Source organism: Nycticebus coucang, chromosome 19, assembly GCF_027406575.1.
Source record: "Nycticebus coucang isolate mNycCou1 chromosome 19, mNycCou1.pri, whole genome shotgun sequence".
Classification (NCBI taxonomy): Eukaryota; Metazoa; Chordata; class Mammalia; order Primates; family Lorisidae; genus Nycticebus; species Nycticebus coucang.
Genome location: NC_069798.1, coordinates 4,965,206 through 4,987,583, shown reverse-complemented (window position 1 = coordinate 4,987,583; position 22,378 = coordinate 4,965,206). Strand labels below are relative to the sequence as shown.

The 22,378-nt window shown below is 38.7% G+C and overlaps 1 protein-coding gene across 5 annotated transcripts in view; it reads left to right on the top strand.

Annotated features, from left to right (window-relative positions):
• Nucleotides 1-22,378, top strand: part of PTPRM (protein tyrosine phosphatase receptor type M) — an 810,424-nt gene that overhangs the window by 314,739 nt on the left and 473,307 nt on the right. For all 5 annotated transcript variants that reach the window (XM_053571260.1, XM_053571259.1, XM_053571258.1 and 2 more), the window contains exon 5: nucleotides 21,879-21,994. In XM_053571260.1, coding sequence (XP_053427235.1) covers nucleotides 21,879-21,994 — 116 coding nt within the window. The remainder of the gene's footprint in view (nucleotides 1-21,878; nucleotides 21,995-22,378) is intronic.

The following is a 22,378-nucleotide window of genomic DNA, read 5'->3' as shown; positions in this document are numbered from 1 at the left end:
TTGCTGAATCTCATTTACTTCACCGTAAAGGCTGTTATTTGGATTCATATAGGTTTATGAGTAGGCCTTATGATATTTTTTCATAGTAGCTGTTCTGATACAAGTAAACAGTTGCTCATAAAGTTGATTTTAATGTAGTGACAATAAGATGCAAGACCAGCTTGAAATGTGGAGACGGCTGTGCAGAATCAGCAGCTCTCTAGCTTAAGACCATTTCTAATAAACATAGATAATTCTTGTATTTGGTATGCATGCTAAAAAATAGGTCTTGAATTTAGTTTACTCATCTTGGTAGGAAAAACTGAAGAAACATTTTATCAGCTTCATAATGTTGTCTCTTATTTTTAAATACATGTAAGCCATGCATAAATGAATGCTTCTATTATACCTGCGGTGTCGATATATATTTTTACGTCTTATAAACCTGATAGAATTTTAACAGGTTTGTTGAGATATAATTCATATGCCATAGAGTTTACCCATTTAAAGCATACAATTCAGTGGTTTCTAGTATGTTCACGGAGTTGGTTAACCACCACCATAAAGAATTTAAACACTTTCAGCACCCCCCAGTAGACCTCGTACCCACCAAGGGTCATTTTCCATTCCCTCTGGCCTCTGATCCCAGGCAATCATTATGTACTTTCTGTCTGTAGATTTGCTTGTTCTACACATTTTATTTAAATACAGTTGTATAATATGTGGCCATTTGTGCCTGGCTTCTTTCACTTAGCAAAGTACATCAAAGTTTATCCACATGGTAGCCTGTGTCAATACCTCATGCCCATTTAAAGCTAAGTCATAGCCCACTGTATGGATATACCACATTTTATTTAATCGTTTATCAATTGATAGACATTTAGGTTGTTTTCACCCTTGGATATTGTGAATAAATAAAACTACTGTGAACATTTGTGAACAGATTTTTGTATGGACATACATTTTCAGTTCTCTTGGCTGTATATTTGGGAGTGGAGTTGCTGGATAACATTATAACTTTGTTTAGCATTTCGAGAACCTCTGAGGCTGTTTTTCAAATTGACGGCACCATTTCACATTCCAAAGAGCAGTGCATGAAGATTCCCTTTTCTACATATTGTTGCCAGTACTAATGTCTGTTTATATTACAGCCATCTCTTGGATCAGTGTCTCTCTTTGTGGTTTAGATTACCTGATAGTTAGTGACGCTGAGCATCTTACCATGTGCTTACTGGCTATTAGTATGTCCTTTTTTGAGAAATTTCTGTTCAGCTCCTTTCTCCATTTTTAATTGAATTATTTACCTTTTTATTTAGCTGAAAGAGTTTTATAGATAGATAGATACAAATTCCTTAACAGACATATGATTGGAAAATATTCCCCCCTCAATCTGTATGTTTTTTAAAAATTTTCTTAATGGCATCCTTTGCAGCAAAGAACATTTCAAATTTTAATAAAGTTGTCTATTTTTTCTTTTCTCACTATGCCACTTGTATTATTTAATGTTATATCTGAGCATGCTTTGCTTATTAATCCAGTATGGTAAAGGTCTATGAGATGTTTGGAGTTAATATTTGCATACGCCATAAGAAAGTGAAATACCCGTCTTCTTTTTTTTTCTTTGCAGTTTTTGGCCAGGGCTGGGTTTGAACCTGCCTTGTCCAGCATATGGGGCCAGCGCCCTACTCCTTTGAGCCACAGGCACCGCCCCCGTTACTCCTTCCGGATTTGTTGACAGACTATTATTTCTCCATTGAACTGCCTTGGCACCCTTGTTGAAAAATCAGTTAGCCACTAATGTAAATGTTTATTTCTGTGCCCTCAATTCAGTTCAATTCAGTTCACTTATATGACTCTTCATCTGCATGTACCCCACTGCTTTTAGTAACTGTGACTTAGTAATTAATTTTGAAATTGGGTTCTATGAATCCTTCAACTTTATTCTTTCAATACTGTTTTAGGTGTTCTTAACTACTTGTATTTTCATATAAACTTGAGTATCAGCTTATGAATTTCAGCCAAAAAAAAAAAAAAGAGCAGCTGGGATATTCATAGGAATTGTGATAAATCTGTAGATTGCTTTGGGTTGAGGGTTTATTGCCATCTTAACAATATTTGGTTTTCTGATCTGTGAACACAGGATGCTTTCCCTTTTATTGGGGTCTTTCAAAATTTCCTTTGGTAATGTTTGTAGCTTTCAGAGTAGAAGTTTTGTATTTCCTTTGTAAAATTATTCCTAAAGTATTTTATTTTGATGTTATACAAAAATATCATGAAGTTGTATTAAATAAATTCATTTCAGAATGTTCATTGCTAGCTTGTAGAAATACAACAATATTTTTTTGGATATTGATCTTGAGACCTTGTATATTGTATTCTGAGAGTTGACACCTTCCTGAACTTATTAGATCTATTTTTTATTTTTGACCTACCATTAGGCTTATCAGTATACATAGTAAGCATGTCTCTTCAAGTCTTGGATTCAGATTGCTACTTTTTCAATCTAGATGCCTTTTATTCCTTTGTTTGCCTGTTTGCCGTGGATAGAACCCCTAGGATAACCTTGAATAGAAGTGGAAAGAGCAGAAGTGCTTGTTTTATTGTTAATATTAAGAGGAATCCTTCAGTCTGATGAAGGTAATGCTAGCATCACATTATTTCAAGATACTTGTTTTCTGGAAGGAAGTTCCTTTTTATTTTTAGTTTGTTGAATGTTGTTATCATGAAAGGTCTTTGGTTTTACTAAATCTGTTTTCTTTGTCTATCAGATTATCATGTGTCTTCTGTTTCATATTCTGCTGGTGTGGTGTGTTTTATGATTAATTTTTGGATGTTAAACCAACCTAGCATTCCTAGGATAATTCCCACTCAGTCATGGTATATAATCTCTTTATATGTTGTCATATAGCACATTAAATAGAAAGTTATTTGCATGTATACTGCCTTGAATTCTGAAATCAGCTGAATATAGTTATACAGAATTGTGACCACAAAATCATGGAAAAGATTCAAAGCCCTTATAAACTCATGTACTTTATGTTGAATAAATAGAATACAAAATCCAAGACTATTGTTTATTACTACTAAAAGAATCTGAAATAAGTCTGCAGTTTGTTTAAACAAACTGAATTCACAATATGGTTTCTTAAGTTCAAAATTAATCTTTGTAAAAATGTTTTTTGGTCATTTATTAATTTTCATGGCCATACATTATTTGCCTATTTCCAAATTTAGATTATTTTATGAATACTCCTTAACTAGTATAATTAAAACTAGAATAATAGCGACAAAGTATAAATTAAAATTGTCTTCAGGCAAAACTGTGCACTTTGGCTGAGAAATGTGTAGGACCCAGAATTGACTTTTCAGTTTAAACATGTAGGAACTTAACTTGGATTTTTCTCCAATGGATTCTCATTCTTTAAGACACAAAAATAACTCTAAAAGTTATTTTTAGTGCCTAACTTACTTTTTTCTGATAAGAGTGTTGAATGTTTCTCCATTTGTATAATTTTTCCATTAAGACCTATTATCATTATTATTACCATTACTTTTGAGACAAGATTTTGTTCCGTCACCCAGGCTGGAGGGCAGTGGCGCTATTATAGCTTACTGCAGCCTTGAACTCCTGAGCTCAAGTCATCCTTCTGTTTCAGTCTCCGGAGTAGCTGGGGCTTTAGATGTGAGCCACCAGGCACAATTAATTCTTTTACCTTTTGCTGAGATGGAATCTGGCTGTGTTGCTTGGTATGGCCTTGAACTCCTGGCCTCAAGTGATCTTCCTTCCTTGGCCTCTCAGTGCTGGGATTATAGGCATCAGCCACTATGTCTGGCCAAGACAGATTCTTAACTTGCAAGCAAAACAAAGATAATTTTGACCCAAAACGTATTAAGATTAAAGTTGCTTCTCCCAGTGTTTACCACTTTGAGATATCATCTAACTCCAGTAAGAGTAGCCCACATAACAAAATCCCCAACACTTCTGCACTGCTGGTGGGAATGCAACCTAATATGTTCCTTTTGGAAAGAAGTTTGGAGAACACTCAGGGATCTAAAAGTAGATCTGCCGCTTGATCCTGTAATTCCTCTATTAGGTGTATATCCAAAAGAGCAAAAATCACTTTACAACAACAATATTTGCACCAGATTGTTCATTGCAGCTCAATTCGTAATATGGAAGAAGTCCAAGTGCCCATTGACCCATGAATGGACTAATAAATCATGGTATGTGTATATCATGGAATATTATGCAGCCTTAAAAATGATGGAGACTTTACCTCTTTTGTGTTTACATGGATGGAGCTGGAACATATCCTACTTAGTGAAGTATCTCAAGCATAGAAGAAAAAGTATCCAGTGTACTCAGTACTATTATGAAACCAATTTATAATCACACTTTCATATGAAAGATAAATCAAAACTATAGCTCAAAATGAAAGAGGGAAGAGGAGGGGCATGGGATAGGAGTGGGGAGGTTTGCTGGAGAGAGGGCAAATGGCGGGACTACACCTATGGTGCATATTGCAAGGGTATATGTCTAATCTATTAAGTATAGAGTATAAATGTCTTCACACCATAATTAAGTAAATGAGGTGAAGTATGTATTAACTATTTCAATATAAGCATTCCAAATTATATATAGAATCAGCACATTGTACCCCATAAGTACATTAATGTACACATGATCTGTGTGTTTATGACTGAATAAAAAAAAAAAGATTAAAGTTGCTTGCTTCGGTAACAAAAGTTGGCCTTTTAAGACTTACAAATGATTCATATATAGGAAGTCCCCAAGTCGTACAACCCACACTTATAAACGGAGGTTATACGTATTACAGTAAGTCTCCAAGTTACAAACATCTGACTGATGTACAACTCATACTTATGAATGGAGGCTGTTACAGGTGATAGGTAAATGTACCTGTTCCAATTTACATACAAATTCAATTTAAGAACAAACCTACCGAACCTATCTTGTTTGTAACCCAGGGGCTGCCTGTAATGGGAATGGTAGTAATAATGTTTCCCTCATGCCTAAATGTAGAGATTTAGATTCCTTAATACACATAAAGATCTTATAACCATGCTTAGCACATTCAAAGAACTTACTAGATATTTATTATTAGTAGTAGTAGAAGATACTATACCTTGATAGATACCTTCAGTTAGCTGAAAATCATAAAGCTAAATAGCTGGAGTGATTGATTCTTAGATTGGGAAATTTAGTTGTGTTCATTTTAAAATTCAAAACAATGTTTGCAAAATACATTTGTCTTCAGTGTTAGAGTAGACAGTACCAGACTGTTCTTGGCAGCAGTTCGCTCTGTGTTTCTGATGACAGGTTATATAAATAGGACCATTAACTATTTATTCTGGCAGCTGGGCATGCAGCCAGGACATTTCAACTTCAGCCATTACACCAAAATGTAAATTAAAATGGAAGGGTTATGGAAGAGTCCTCTTGTCCTATTTCACTTTGTACTTTGATCTTGCACATTACCTCTATGATTTTTTTTGCTAGTATTTGGAGACAGGCTTAAAGAATCAATGATAATGAAACATCTACAAAAAGATTTGCATTTTGGTCAATGATTTTTTGTGGCTTTGGGACCACAGGCTGATTAATTGAGATCAATTAATATCCAAAACCTCTATTCTTTCTTAGTAAGAAGCAACTTAGTAAGAAGTGTGGCAGGGATGAGAGAAGAGGAGATTTATACCAAGAATGTGTTTGTTAATCATAGAAGATATTTAGTTTTTAGAATTCCTACAGATTTCAGAAAAAAGCTGGCATAGCACTTTGAAAGGGTATCCAGGAGACAAATGGGCCTATAAATTTGGAAGAGAGAATGTTTCTTTTTGAATATGAGATAAATTTAAATTTTCCATTCTAAGGTGGTATACCAGAGTTACAATTAAAGTAGTTTAGCAAGGTTCAGAGCATCCAAATCAACCTGAAATCTAAATTTTTCTGGCTATAGAGCTCTTTCTTTTGGGCCCTTTTCCAGTTTCTAGTGATAGATCAGTTATTTCAAGTAGTAAGGAACATTTTTGAGGGCCATGTGTCAGGCACACAGAATATCTTGCTTGCATCATTTTGCTTAATCTTTATACTACCCCTGTGAAATGAGCACTGAAATAATTTCTATTTTATGAGTAAAAAGATTCTAAGACTTAGGTGTTAGAACTTTTGCATGCATTCAGAGATGATAAAGGGCCGAATGAAGTATTGATGCTTGAACGTACATATGTGCTGAAAATCCAAACCTAAAATAGTGTCAGCTTTAAATGGCTTGCCACCTGAAAATGGTTCTAGGATTTACAGCACTGGACAAGAAAAATCCAGGCATCTTAAAACATTAGAAGATTATATAAATCTTTAATATTTATTGAAAAAAACGTAAACCCAGCATTAGTAGGAAGTTTATGCAGTAAACATTGTATGTCTGGTTTCCATTTGAGGTGTGGCTTTATTATGTTAGCCACATTTTTTTTTCTGGCACCCTTTTCCTTAACTAAACAACAGTATGTCCTAAGCCAAAGGCAATCAATTAGTTCCAGGGGATGGTCCCTCCCCAAATATAATTTGAATAGAAGCATAAATTCCTTAGACCCTTCATCTCATTAAGAATGTAGTATGGGTGGATGGTCCTTGAGAAAGCCACCTCAAGGATCACAATAACTCTAAAGAAGTGGAAACTGTCATTCTCTGCAACTGTCTATATTAAAGATAAATATAAACAAGAAAGAGTATCACACAATTGTATCTCTGACCCCCTACTTAAAATTGTAAGTTATATTCTCACAGACAGCCCCTGAGGACAGTTATTATAGCCAGCCCAAGGTGTCCAAGGGATCTTGGTTCTAGGACTCCCTGTGCAGGTGCCAAAGATCCTCCTGTATACCCTAAACCATCCATAGATTACTTCTAATACCCAATACAATGTAAATGTTGTGTGAATAGTTGTTGAATGTACTTTTGTGTTATTTTATCATCATATTGTTAATTTATATGTTTTTTTAAAAAATAGTTTTGATCCTTGGTTGGTTGAATCCAGAGATGTGGAGCCCACGTATGGGGAGGGCTGACTGTATTGGCAGACTGCGTTGCTGAATGTGCATGACCATGTTTGAAACATGGAATCTTAGGAAAGCAGACTTTCAAATCCAGGCTTGCTACAGATGAACAGACACTTAGCAGAACCAAGGACAACCCTGATATTCCAAAATTTTATTATTACTAAGTTCACTGAGAGAGCAGAGTGCAAGCATTTTGTTAAGTTTCCCAAGAAAGATTTCAGAAGCTAATACTTAGTGTATCTTAAATAAACGACAGGAACTTATTTCTCAGTTTTTGAGATCAGGTTGGCGGCATGATCCTGCTACGGTGAGAGCCTCTTCTTGCCATCTTTCTTGCTGTGTCTTTGCATGGCAACAGGATGAGAGAAGTCTCCGGAATTCCTTTCTTGTTTGCAAAAGAAAAACATATTGATCTTATTTTTAATTGACACATAATAATTATACACATTTATGGAGTACAGAGTGATATTTCATACACAAATACAAGTGTAATGATCAAATCATGGTAATTAACATATCCTTCCCCTCAAAGATGTATCATTTCTTTGTACTGGGAACATTCCTAGTCCTTCTTTTTAGCTATTTGAAAATATACAGTAAATTGCTTTTTACTATAGTCACCTTGCAGTGCTATAGAACACTAGCAGCTATTGCTTCCAGCTAAGCTGTAATTTTGTGTCTATTAACCAAGAAGCTCCCCATGCCCCAGCCTCCCCATCCTTTACAGCCTCTAGTAACCACTATTCTACACTCTACTTCAAAGCGATCAGCGTTTTCAGCCTCCATGTGTGAGTGGGAACGTGCAATATTTGATTTCCTGTGCTGTGCTTACTTCACTTAACATAATGTCCTATGGGCTCATTCGTGTTTCTGGGAATGACAGAACAATACTTAATATTTTTGAAGAGGTGGTAAAAAGAGCACTCTCAACACCTACTGTTACAAATGTAAATTATGTAAATTTGCTTCAATAGTCCTTTAAAAATGTATATTTTCCTATAATTTGATTGATAACATAAATGTACATTTGATTGATGTACATTTTGGGGGGGTACATGTATACTTTAATACATTCCTATAATTTGTAAAGATCAAATCAGTGTAATTGGGCTCTCCATCACCTGAAATATTTATTTCTTCTATTGATTAACCATCATGCACACATATGTAAGTAAAATTTAATGGAAGTTTAATGGGGGTGTGTGGGTAGGAGCAGTAGGGTAAACTCCCACCTCATGGGGCAGTGCACTTGTATCTGGGTGGAAGCACCCTTACAACACTGACTTCAAACGGATAAATGCAAATTATGTCATCAAAAAGTGTGTACTGTAAGAGTGTAAAAAACTCTGAAATTAAAAATAAATTTTAAGAAATGTATCCCTTCTTTATGCTAAAAAAAATTCAAATGACTCTTAATCATCTCTCTTCATCCTATCACCTCCCTCCCTGTCCCCTCCTTTGCTAACCTTCAGTCTACCCTATCTCCACCTCCCTCCCCTTCCCCTCCTCTGCTAACCTTCAGTCTATCCTATCTCCATCCCCCTCCCCTTCCCCTCCTCTGCTAACCTTCAGTCTATCCTATCTCCATCCCCCTCCCCTTCCCCTCCTCTGCTAACCTTCAGTCTATCCTATCTCCATCCCCCTCCCCTTCCCCTCCTCTGCTAACCTTCAGTCTATCCTATCTCCACCTCCCTCCCCGTCCCCTCCTCTGCTAACCTTCAGTCTACCCTATCTCCATCTCCCTCCCCGTCCCCTCCTCTGCTAACCTTCAGTCTACCCTATCTCCACCTCCCTCCCCTTCCCCTCCTCTGCTAACCTTCAGTCTATCCTATCTCCATCCCCCTCCCCTTCCCCTCCTCTGCTAACCTTCAGTCTATCCTATCTCCATCCCCCTCCCCTTCCCCTCCTCTGCTAACCTTCAGTCTATCCTATCTCCATCCCCCTCCCCTTCCCCTCCTCTGCTAACCTTCAGTCTATCCTATCTCCATCCCCCTCCCCTTCCCCTCCTCTGCTAACCTTCAGTCTATCCTATCTCCATCCCCCTCCCCTTCCCCTCCTCTGCTAACCTTCAGTCTATCCTATCTCCACCTCCCTCCCCGTCCCCTCCTCTGCTAACCTTCAGTCTACCCTATCTCCATCTCCCTCCCCGTCCCCTCCTCTGCTAACCTTCAGTCTACCCTATCTCCACCTCCCTCCCCTTCCCCTCCTCTGCTAACCTTCAGTCTATCCTATCTCCATCCCCCTCCCCTTCCCCTCCTCTGCTAACCTTCAGTCTATCCTATCTCCATCCCCCTCCCCTTCCCCTCCTCTGCTAACCTTCAGTCTATCCTATCTCCATCCCCCTCCCCTTCCCCTCCTCTGCTAACCTTCAGTCTATCCTATCTCCATCCCCCTCCCCTTCCCCTCCTCTGCTAACCTTCAGTCTATCCTATCTCCATCCCCCTCCCCTTCCCCTCCTCTGCTAACCTTCAGTCTACCCTATCTCCACCTCCCTCCCCTTCCCCTCCTCTGCTAACCTTCAGTCTATCCTATCTCCATCCCCCTCCCCTTCCCCTCCTCTGCTAACCTTCAGTCTACCCTACCTCCACCTCCCTCCCCTTCCCCTCCTCTGCTAACCTTCAGTCTACCCTATCTCCACCTCCCTCCCCTTCCCCTCCTCTGCTAACCTTCAGTCTATCCTATCTCCATCCCCCTCCCCTTCCCCTCCTCTGCTAACCTTCAGTCTATCCTATCTCCATCCCCCTCCCCTTCCCCTCCTCTGCTAACCTTCAGTCTATCCTATCTCCACCTCCCTCCCCTTCCCCTCCTCTGCTAACCTTCAGTCTACCCTACCTCCACCTCCCTCCCCTTCCCCTCCTCTGCTAACCTTCAGTCTACCCTACCTCCACCTCCCTCCCCGTCCCCTCCTCTGCTAACCTTCAGTCTACCCTATCTCCACCTCCCTCCCCTTCCCCTCCTCTGCTAACCTTCAGTCTACCCTACCTCCACCTCCCTCCCCGTCCCCTCCTCTACTAACCTTCAGTCTACCCTACCTCCACCTCCCTCCCCGTCCCCTCCTCTACTAACCTTCAGTCTACCCTACCTCCACCTCCCTCCCCTTCCCCTCCTCTGCTAACCTTCAGTCTACCCTACCTCCACCTCCCTCCCCGTCCCCTCCTCTACTAACCTTCAGTCTACCCTACCTCCACCTCCCTCCCCGTCCCCTCCTCTGCTAACCTTCAGTCTACCCTATCTCCACCTCCCTCCCCGTCCCCTCCTCTGCTAACCTTCAGTCTACCCTACCTCCACCTCCCTCCCCGTCCCCTCCTCTGCTAACCTTCAGTCTACCCTACCTCCACCTCCCTCCCCGTCCCCTCCTCTGCTAACCTTCAGTCTACCCTACCTCCACCTCCCTCTCCGTCCCCTCCTCTGCTAACCTTCAGTCTACCCTATCTCCACCTCCCTCCCCGTCCCCTCCTCTACTAACCTTCAGTCTACCCTACCTCCACCTCCCTCCCCGTCCCCTCCTCTGCTAACCTTCAGTCTACCCTACCTCCACCTCCCTCCCCGTCCCCTCCTCTACTAACCTTCAGTCTACCCTACCTCCACCTCCCTCCCCGTCCCCTCCTCTGCTAACCTTCAGTCTACCCTATCTCCACCTCCCTCCCCGTCCCCTCCTCTGCTAACCTTCAGTCTACCCTACCTCCACCTCCCTCCCCGTCCCCTCCTCTGCTAACCTTCAGTCTACCCTACCTCCACCTCCCTCCCCGTCCCCTCCTCTGCTAACCTTCAGTCTACCCTACCTCCACCTCCCTCTCCGTCCCCTCCTCTGCTAACCTTCAGTCTACCCTACCTCCACCTCCCTCCCCGTCCCCTCCTCTGCTAACCTTCAGTCTACCCTACCTCCACCTCCCTCCCCGTCCCCTCCTCTGCTAACCTTCAGTCTACCCTATCTCCACCTCCCTCCCCGTCCCCTCCTCTGCTAACCTTCAGTCTACCCTATCTCCACCTCCCTCCCTGTCCTCTCCTCTGCTAACCTTCAGTCTACCCTATCTTCACGGCACCCCCTTGTCTGGCTCCCAAATGCGAGTGAGAAGGAGCAGCATTTGACTTTCTGTGCTTGGCTTATTTTACTTAACGTAATGACCTCCAGTTCCATCCGTGTTGTTACAAATGACAGGATTTCCTTCATGTTTATGGCTGAATAATGTTCCGTTGTGTATATGCTACATTTTCTTTATCTGTTCATCCACCATGGGTACTTAGGTTGATTCCATGTATTTACAGTTGTGAATAGTGCTACGGTAAATACCGGAGTGGAGGTATCTTTTTAATATATTGATTTCTTTTTTTTTTTTTAAATAATATATGGATAGCAAGAAGTGAATTTGCTGGATTATATGGTAGCTCTATTTTTAGTGTTTTGGCAAACCTCCATCTATACCGTTTTTCCTAGTGGCTGCACTAATTTCCATTCTCATCAATGGTATAAGAGGACCCCTCTTTCTCCATATCTTCAGCAGAATGTCATTCCCTGTCCTTTTGATAGAATCTAATTTAACTGGGATGAGACGTTATCTCATTGTGGTTTCGATTGCCCTTCTCTGATAATTTGTGATGTTGAGCTTTTATTTATATTGTTTTGTGTGCTTTCTTTTGAGACATTTCTATTCAGATCTTTGGCCCATTTTATAATAGTTTTTATTTTATTTTATTTTTCTATTGAGTTGTTTGAGTCCTGGTTATTAATCCCTTGTCACATGGGTAGTTTGCACAGATTTTCTCCCATTCTGTGGTTTTCTCTTTACTTTGTTAGTTGTTTGCTTTGCTATACTGAAGGTTTTTAGCTTGATATAATCCCATTTGCCTATTTTTTCTTTGGATACCCGTGCTTGGAAGTCGTACACAAAATTCTTTGCCTGTCCCAATGTCCTAGAGCATTGCCCAGTGTTTTCTTCTAGTACTTGCATAGTTTCAGGTCTTAGATTTAAGTTTTTGATCCATTTTTATTTTATTTTTGTATATAGTAACAGGCATCTAGTTTCATTCCTTTGCATATGGCTGTCCAGTTTACTCAGGACCATTTATTGAAGAGAAAGTCTTTTTCCCCATTGTATATTTTGTTCCTTTGTCAAAAATGACTTGGCATCTGGGTTCTCTGTTCTGTTGTGTTGGTCTGTGTGTCTGGCTTAATGCCATTACCATGCTGATTTGTTTTTTTATAGCTTTATAGTATTTGAACTCAGGTAGTGAAAGGGTTTGGGGTCACCTGATGAGGGGGTCTTGGTGTGAGGAATGAAGAGGCTTTGACAGAAAGTCTGTGTGGTGGGACTGAGGAACTCTGGGAGGAGCCCTCCTGAGTAAACCTCTGTCCATATTTACTGTCATAGAGCAGGAAAAAGTGGTTAAAAGTTACTTATCAGACATCAGCATTAAAGAGGGTGGGAACATGAAAAGTGTCAGACAGAATGTCTCCAATTTATTTTGCAAAATCTTAGACCTCAACCAAGACTCCTGTCTCCAGCATTAAGAGACTTTTGGAATCTAGAGAATCTTTACCGTAACCGTTAGGCCCAGTATTGCAACACCTCACATATCCATTCTCCCTTGGAGGCCAGTTTTCCGAGCTCCTGTATGCACACAACTCACATGCCATTCTCGTGAATCTCCAGGTCTGTCAAGCAGAAAGCGAGTTTTATGCTAAAGATCAGGGCTTAGTTTCCTCTACAAGATAGTCTGATGCCTCTAGCTTTTTTCTTTTTTGCTCAGAATTGCTTTGGCTATTAGGGGTCTTTTGTGTTCCATATAAATTTTAGGGTTTATAAATTTACTTTTGTAAAGCATTTCATTGGTATTTTGAGAGGGGTTGCATTGAATCTGTAAATTGCTTTGGGTAGTAACATTTGAACAATATTATATCTTCTAATTCATAAACATGGACTATCTTTTCATTTTTTGCGTCTTCTTTAATTTCTTTCATTGATGTTTTATAGTCTTCTCTGTATAGATCTTTTACTTCTTTGCTTAAGGTGATTGCTAGATATTTTATATACTTTTCAGGTACCATGCGTGAAATCGCTTTCTTGGTTTCTTTTTCAGAACATTTGCTGTTGGGTTTATAAATGCTACTGATTTTTGTATGTTTATTGTGTATCTTATAACTTTCTTGAATTTGTTTACCAGTTCTAACAGGTTTTTTGATGGAATAGGGTTTTCTAAGTGTAAGATCATGACTATGAAAAAGGCTAGTATGACTTCTGCCTTTCCAATTTGGATGACCTTTATTTCTTACTTTTGCCTATTCTTCTGGCCAAGATTTCCAGTATTATGCTAAATAACAGTGGTTAAAGTAGGCATCCTTGTCTTATTCCAAATCTTAGACGAGAGGTAATTTTTTCTCCATTCAGTATGATGTTAGCTGTGAGTTTGTTGTATATGTTATTTGTTATTTTGAGATATGTTTCTTCTATACCAAGTTTGTTGAAGCTTTTATTCATAAAAGGATGTTGAATTTTGTAGAGTACTTTTTCAGCATCTTTTGAAATGATCATGCAGCTTTTGTTCTTGGTTCTGTTGATGTGATGTATCATGTTTATTGATTTGCAGAGGTTGAACTGTCCTTGCACCCCTGGGATGCATCTGATTTGATCATGGTGAATGGTCTTTTTAATGTGTTCTTGAATTTGGTTTGCTAGTTTTGTGTGTGTGTGTGTGTGTGTGTGCGCGCGTGTGTGTGTTTGAGGATCTTTACATTTTGTTCACCAGGGATATTAACCTGTAGCTGTCTGGTTTTGGTATCAGGGTGATGCTGGCCTCATGAAATGAGCTTGGTAGGATTCTCTCCTCCTCAGTTTTTTTTTTTAAGACCTTGAGTAGAATTGTTATTTGTTCTTCTTTAAGTGGTTTGATAGAATTCAGTAGTAATGCCAGTAGGTCCTGTTCTTTTCTCTGATGATAGAGTTTATGCCTTTAATCTCATCAACTTTTTATTACAGCTTCAGTTTTCTTACTTATTTTTGGTTTGTGGAGGTTTTCTATCTCTTCACAATTCATTCCTGGGAGGTTATATTTATCCAGGAACTTGTCCGTGTATTCTAGGGTTTCTTATTCATTAGCATGGTTCCTAACGGTTTCTAGTGATTCTTTGTATTTCTGTGGTCTCAGTGGTCATGTCTCCTTTTTCTTCCTGATTGTATTCATTTGGGTTTTATTTCTTTTTTTCTTAGGCTACATAAAATTTTGTCAATTTTGTTTATCTTTTAGAAAACCAACTTGAAATTTTATTGATCCTTTTTTATTCTCAATTTAATTTATTTCTGCCTTGATCTTTATTGTTTTTGTCCTTCTAATTTTTGAATTTGATATTTCTTGCTTTTATAGTTGCTTGAAGTGTCTCATTAAGTTGTCTTCTAGTCTATTGTCAGATGAATTGCACCTTCTGTATATGTTATTAGAATATTTTGTCTTCTGGGTATATGCCCAGTAGGGGGATTACAGGATTGAATGGCAGATCTATTTTTAGATCTCTAAGACCAAAAATCACACCATAACAAAGATATTTGTATCAGAATATTTATTGCAGCCCTATTCATAATTGCTAAGTCATGGAAAAAGCCCAAGTGCCCATCGATCCACGAATGGATTAATAAATTGTGGTATATGTACACCATGGAATATTATGCAGCCTTAAAGAAAGATGGAGACTTTACCTCTTTCATGTTCACATGGATGGAGCTGGAACATATTATTCTTAGTAAAGTGTCTCAAGAATGGAAGAAAAAGTACCCAATGTACTCACCCTTATTATGAAACTAACGTAGGACCTTCACATGAAAGCTATAACCCAGTTACAAACTAAGAATAGGGAGAAAGGGGAAAGGGAGGGGAGGGAGGGGGGAGGTAGGTGGAGGGAGGGGGATTAATGGGATTACACCTGCGGTGCATCTTACAAGGGTATATGTGAATCCTAGTAAATGTGGAATGTAAAGGTCTTAGCAAAATAACTAAGAAAATGCTAAAAAAGCTATGTTAACTAATGTGATGAAAATGTGTCAAACGATCTATGAACCAAGTGTATGGTGCCCCACGATCATACTAATGTACACAGCTATGGTTTAATAAAAATAAATAAATAAATAAATAGAATATTTTGTCTTGCTGGATTTAAGATCTGTTTTTTGTACTTGACCTTGAAAAGTTTGATTATCATATGCCTTGGGGTAGCCCTATTTGGTTTGAATCTTTTTGATGTGCTCTGAATTTTCTGTACTTGGATATTTATGTCTTTCTCAAATTTGGAAATTTTCTGCTGCTATTGCTTTCTACCCCTTGTTCTTGCTGTATTCCTTCTTATACATCAATATTAGTTTTGGTCTTATTCACTTAATTTTCTTTATCTCACAGATAATCTTTGTTCCTTCTCATTCTTTTTTCTTTTTGCTTCACTGACTGTGAATTTTCAAATATCCTGTCTTTGAGCTTACTCCCTCTTTGCTCTGCTGTGTCTTTTCTGCTATTGAGAGCCTCTAATGAAATTTTAAATCAGTGAATGTATTTCTCAGTTCCAAGATTGCTGTTTGATTTTTATTATTTCAGCATCTTTGTTGAATTTCTCTAATAAATTTCTGAATTGCTGGTTGCTTGCTTTGTTCACTTGGGGAGGTCATAGTTCCCTTAGTTCCCTGTTTACTGGGCGGTTTTAGATGTATGGGTGTGTGTATTCATTCAATTGTTATTTATTCATTTTAGTTGTCTACATCTGACTTGTTTTGGTTTTTATTGGTTATGTTTGACTATAGAGTCTTTGTAATTGTTAATTTCCTTCTTTCCTCCCGCCCTCTGTTTCCTTTTTGAAATTACATTACATCTGGTTGTGTCAGAAGGCCGGCTAGGGGTTTGTGCCCAGGGAACCTGTGGAATGATCCACCATGGTGTGGTGTTCCTGAACGGCCACTCTGATTTGACATTTTCCCTTTGTTCAAGTTTATAAAGCAGAGTCTCCAGGCCTGAAGATGATAATCCTGCCTGACCCTTTGTCTCGGGTTGTGCTCAGGAATATTTCTCCCTTCAAATACTCCCCATGCTTTCTTTGGTTTCAGACATGGTCAAGTCTCCTGCCATGGATCCCAGAATGGTGGGGAACTGGTTGTCCCTCTCAGTCTCATTTTTTCCATCCTAGAAACCCAAGAGTCAGGGACGTAGCATGTATGTTTTGTGTTGGGTAGACTGGAAGGGTGTACATCTCAGATATGAAGTCCAGTGCTCTTACCATCTGCTCAGAATTGTTTTACTTCTTTGTAGCCCCCCAAACTGTTTCATTCTTAAGTTTAAATTCTGGGATATTCTGGGGGTTTTCTTCTGTTTTTTTTTTTTTTTTTTTTTTTTTTTTGTAGAGAGGACTGAATCCATTTGCTTCTGTGCCAATATCTCAGAACTGGCAAAAATGTGTATTTTTTTGTGTTAGTAATTCAGTATCTGAAAGTTTAGCCTAAGGAAGAAAGGTAGATGTAAGAATTTAATTATGTAAACTTTTATCTCAAAATTTTGTATAAAGGAAAGAAGCACCAATGTTCACTAGTAAGGCAGTGTTTCAGTAATCTTGGGTCTATAGTTCATATATTGCTGTTTTTCAACCTTTCACTATTTGGAGTCTGGCTAATTTTTTGTTGTGGGGACTATTCTGTGCATTTTAACATCCCTTATCTCTACCCAGTGGATGACAGTAGTAACATTACACCAACTTTGACAGCCAAAGATGTCTCTAAACCTTATCAGATGTCCTGGGATGACAACATTACCCCTGGTTGAGAACTAAGGATACATAGTAAGAACATTTAATAAAGAAAATTCTTACAACATCTACTAACATTTAAAAAAATCCCTTGGTTGATGCAAAAAGGCAGAGAAATATCGATAAATCAAGTTAGAGGATATAAAATTTCTGTAATGGCAAAGGATTATTCAAAGAGTATGATTAAATACCAGAAACCACCACCAGGTTTCCCATAGGAGCCCATGAATAACTTAGCTACATCTACCAGAGGGAGGAGTCTACCAAGTGCTAGAAACTTCCTTTGTCCGTTCAGTAGGAACATTTTTTTAATCTTCATTCACCCCTTCATCCTGACCCCATGTTCAGCTTTCTTAGGATTTGGTTTTCCAAATCCTCACCCAATGCAAATAAATAATCTACATGAACATAACTTGAATTCACTATGAGCCTGTTTGCCAGGTTTGCCAGCCTATCTCAGGAGGCCCAAGCTTTAGGTGAAAATTTTATGTGTCTCCTCAAGAGGATATAGGATGCTCTCTATTTAAAAAAGAATTAAATGTGCATATTTCAAAGGTTGCCTCCAAGAAATACATTTGTGTATGATTTATATATATACACACACACACATATATAGATATATAGATATATAGATACACACACACACACACGCCAGCTCATACTCAAAATATTTACCAGCCCTTCAGCACAGGCTCAGAATTAACCTAGTTAGGTGAAACTGCAGACTAGTGGCCCCAAGTATAGTATTCCCTTAATCCAAGTTATTATGAAAAATAGCTACACACCCAGGTATCTTATTATGGAGACCTAACTTCTTGCAGTGACCTGAAACAAGACTACAGCAGGATTTGGAGTCTGGGAGATGGATTAGAAGAGGGAAGCACAGTGAGAGAAGCTGCCATGGGAATATGAAAGAGGGAGTAGGGTCCACATATGTGGAATGGGGCTTAGAGGCATTGCACTTAGATGTTATCAGAAGGAAAACTTTTCCTCATCTGAGGTGGGTCCCGTGGTGGGAACCTGCAAATTAATTGACAAGAAACAAATTAATAGGAGAAAAGACAAGGTTTATTTTCATACTCAGCCCTACTATGAAACTAATTTAGGGCTTTCACATGAAAGCTATAACCCAGTTACAACCTAAGAATAGGGGGATGGAGGAAAGGGAGGGGAGGGAGGGGGTTAGAGAGAGGGGGATTGATGGGATTACACCTGCGGTGCATCTTACAAGGGTATATGTGAAACTTGGTAAATGTGGAATGTAAGTGTCTTGGCACAGTAACTGAGAGAATGCCAGGAAGGCTGTTAACCAGTGTGATGAAAGTGTGTCAAACGGTCTATGAAGCTAGTGAATGATGCCCCATGATCATATCAATGTACACAGCTATGATTTAATAAATAAATAAATAAATAAAATAAATAAAATTCTCTACATAACCAAAGATAAAGTTTTATCTTACAAATTTGACCAAAGAGAGGGTGGTTGTAGGGCTTTACTAGGGGAAAGTGTTGAATGTTCCATTGGGCTTTTTGATGCTAATGGCAATGTTCAGTCTGTCTCTCTGACAGCTGATTTAGCAGGAAACTATCTCAGAGGTAAGTTAATGGCAGATAGGAGGCTAGGCTCTGTTTTAGTCAAATAAGGAAAGTTCAGATAACCTTTCTTTCTGCATTTTCCTTAACTCAAATGTTTTGCTTTAAAATAGTCTTTATAGGAATTCAGGAATCTGAGTTGGTTCCCACATTTCCCCTGTCTGAAATTTCTCTAGGAGTTTTACCAAAAAAAGAAACTAGGTTGTTTGCTTTGGAGAGAGGCATTTATTTGAGTTAAAAGTTGCAAGGTAAGAGATCTACAAAATGGAGAGAAGAATTTAGATTAGAACAAGGAGACAAAAAGAAAAATGGATTATTGAAATGAATAGTCAGAGCTCACTATAAGCTCAGTTTCTAAGTCCAGAGGGCAGCCAGTTGAGATTTCTAGATGTCAGATTTTTGAAGTACTTTTAGTAATGATGTCACAGCTGTGAACTAAAATAAAATCTTAAGCTCCTCAACTGACTGAATGGACACCTCTGTTGGCCAAGGGATTCTGTAAATACCCTAAAGCTGAGTTGTTGGCCTTGAGAACAGAGGTCAGACTTGCCTCCTCATGCACCCCTCCCTTCTTGGAGATGTCCTTTGTAACTCATTAAGGGACCTAGGACTATATAAGACCTGAAGGCCATTCATTTACTAAGAAATTTACTTGAGTTTTGGTAAAGGTCTAGTGGCTTATCTCTAATTAAGACATCCTTAATACTTATCTTAAATTAAAATATTTTAAGTCTTTAGACCAGTGGTTCTCAACCTTCCTAATGCCATGATGTATTTTCATTGTTACAAAGGGGTCACAACCCACAGGTTGAGAACCACTGCTTTAGGCAAAGCTTCATTCCTTTAACTTCTTACCAATCAAATATTAATTGAACCTACTTATAACCTGTAACCTCACCCCTCTTTGGCCTTTTCTGGAACAACCAGTGTCTGCCTTCTATGTATTGATTTAAGATCTTAACTATATTTCCTATATCCCTGAATGTGTAAAACCAAATGGTAATCCAGCTACCGTGGGTGCATTTTCTTAGCACCTTTGTGCTCTGGCCTAGTCACAAACATTCAGCTCAGAATAAATATCTTTAACTTATTTTACAGAGGTTGGTATTTTTTTTCCATTTACAAAGTCGTGGTTATTTCCAGGGGCAAAGCATGGAAAATGCAGGTGTTCCAGCGAGCTTTCTGAGTGGCCCACATTGTTGTGGTGATAACTCCTTTGAAGTTATATCAAGTCATATAGCTTTAGCTTATAGCTTTGGTAATGTCCTTAGAATGTTCTTCTAGTTAATGACATACATACTAAAATTGATACATATTTTATGTTTGGTTAGAACAATTTCCTTGACAAGAAAAACAGCTTTTCAGCTTCTGGTATATTCATATTAATTTAGTTGACTCTCAAAATTCTTAACGATCTCTATACATGTTGGGGACATCTGGTGTAGGTAAACCTAAAATCATAATGGTTATAAAGATTTTTATTTAGTAAAAGATTAATTTGTATCAAAGATGAGATGGGAGAGCAGAATTCTACAGAAGTTGAACTGTCAGGTGAAGAGTTTTTAAGGATATGGGTGTAGTTTTACTCATTGTAAATAATAAGATTAAATTTAATGATGATATAGAGTGTTTGCTACGTATGAGGCATTAACATCAGTTGCTGTTGTGATATTAGAAGTTCCAACAATAATATGAGAGAATCCACTGAAGCTTTGTGGAGGACATAACATTTGGCAGGGCCTTGTGAAAGAAGCTAAAATTCCAGCAGGCAGACAGGGAAGTCCCTCCAAGTGGGTCAAAAAGTGTAAGGAAAGGCAGAGGGAGTGGGAAGTCTGGGAGAGGACTTGTGGCTTCCTGGAATAAGCCTGGGCTTTGGAACTGGATAGTCCTGAGTTTACATCCTGTTTCTGACACTAGTCAAGTTCCCACAAGTTCTCCCCATCAGAGAAATGGAGAAAATAATTCCCTCACAGAACATTTATTAACACTTAGCTGGAAAATTACCTTTTTTATTTTCTAAAAACAATGAGTTTTTAATTTTTTGAAAACAAAGAGTAGAAGGGAAATTCGATTTAGGGATTTTTATGGAGAATTTTTTAAAACCATAGAATTATGTTATTCTTAAGCTAGTGGTAATTTGATTAAATCAGTGAAAAAATAGAGTTCATAGAGTTGTACCCTAATATGTAGTATTAAGAAACAATGGTCCCCAGTTATGCTTTGTTGGAAATCATGGGAACATTTTGTATGCTGAGCATCATGAGTACATTGTCTGAGTTATTAGTGGCCTCCAAATTAGTAATGGGGTTTTCCTGTGCATGCTTGATATTAAAATGTGATTTTCTTTGTTATTTGGCATAACCCATTTCCATTCCTAATTATATTCTGCTCAGGCTAAGGCGAGCACTACTTTGTAATCCTTGTGCACCCAGCAGCAGGGCACCATTTTTTGTAAGTGTCTAGCCGTGGCCTAAAGACACACTGACGGTGAGAAAAATCTGGCAAGAATAATAACGTGGATTCCAGTTATTATCCAGAGTTAGGGGTCCCTCCCAGAAAGTGTTACCATTTCATTCTCCTCCTTTTCTATTTCCTATCTTCTCCCCTCTTTGCTACTCTTTCCATCATTGTTGTGATAAGAGAACGTTTTCCTAAAAGTAGAAGTTGTCATAAAATTTAAGTACCGACCTCTCATTCCAGTTGCCAGTCACCTGTTTTCAGTGTGATACAGAAATAGGTCTGCAAATCTCAGATGAGATAAATAATCCCTTACTCAAACAGCTGTCCCATGCAGACAATGTACGTTATGAGACAGTGCTATTTAGCATTTGCAATCCTTCTTATTTCTTGAATTGGAAATAAGAATCAGCAAAAATTGCCATGCCATTGCCGTTCCAGCGTCATTTCACAGAGTGTGTCTATAGGGATAGTATTTTTGGTAGCTGAAAAATATTACATAAATAATGTTGCATACCAATTAGTTGTGTTAAAATATATATTATGCACAGCCTTGTATTTTGGTTGAAAAGTTTCCTTGACAACATCATTTAACTTCTTACTGTTCTTTTCATGTTGCTAGCATAAATATCTAATATGTTTTTGTTCAAAACATCAATTAGGCTTCAGTATAATCTTTATTAATACAGATCTGTTATTACAAGCAGACTGCTGAGCTATGATAATTTGCACAGCAGGAACAATAAAATATCTTCTTTCTGTGTGGTTGTATCCCAGAATGCTTGGCTTTTTTTTTTTATGCTTTTACAAAGCACACCAAAACCTTTTATGATATCTTTTACAATTCTAGTGAAATCTTTAAAGCTCACATAAGCAAAAGCATGATTTTCTCTGAAGGTGAACAAAATGAAAAGGCCCCAAATTGCAGATAGATTGAAAAAGACGCATATTCATTATAGATCTCCCGTTTTCTTATTCTTCATTCTTTTTCCTCATGTAGCCAGAACCCCCCACTTCCTGCGGATTCAGAATGTGGAAGTCAATGCCGGCCAGTTTGCCACTTTCCAGTGCAGTGCCATCGGCAGGACCGTGGCAGGAGACAGGCTCTGGTTACAGGTATGGTAACTCACTTCACCCCGGAGTGAGTCCAGGGAGAAGAATCCATTCACCCGGGGGAGGAACCCAGAGAAACACATTCAGCCTTTTAGGGCCCTCTCGTGAGACTTTCTTTCTTTATTAATAAATGAGCATTCTATATAAGCTAATTATTTTCCTTCACACTTTTTTTTTTTTTTTAATTGGAGACAGAGACTCACTCAGTCACCCTGGGGTTGTGTGCCATGGGCTCCTAGCTGACAGCAACCTGAAACTTTTGGACTCAAGCAATCTTCTTGTCTCAACCTCCTGAATAGCTGGGGCTGCAGGACCTACCACAGCACCCACTAGCTTTTCTATTTTTAGTAGACACAGGATCTCACTCTTGCTCAGGCTTGGTCTCAA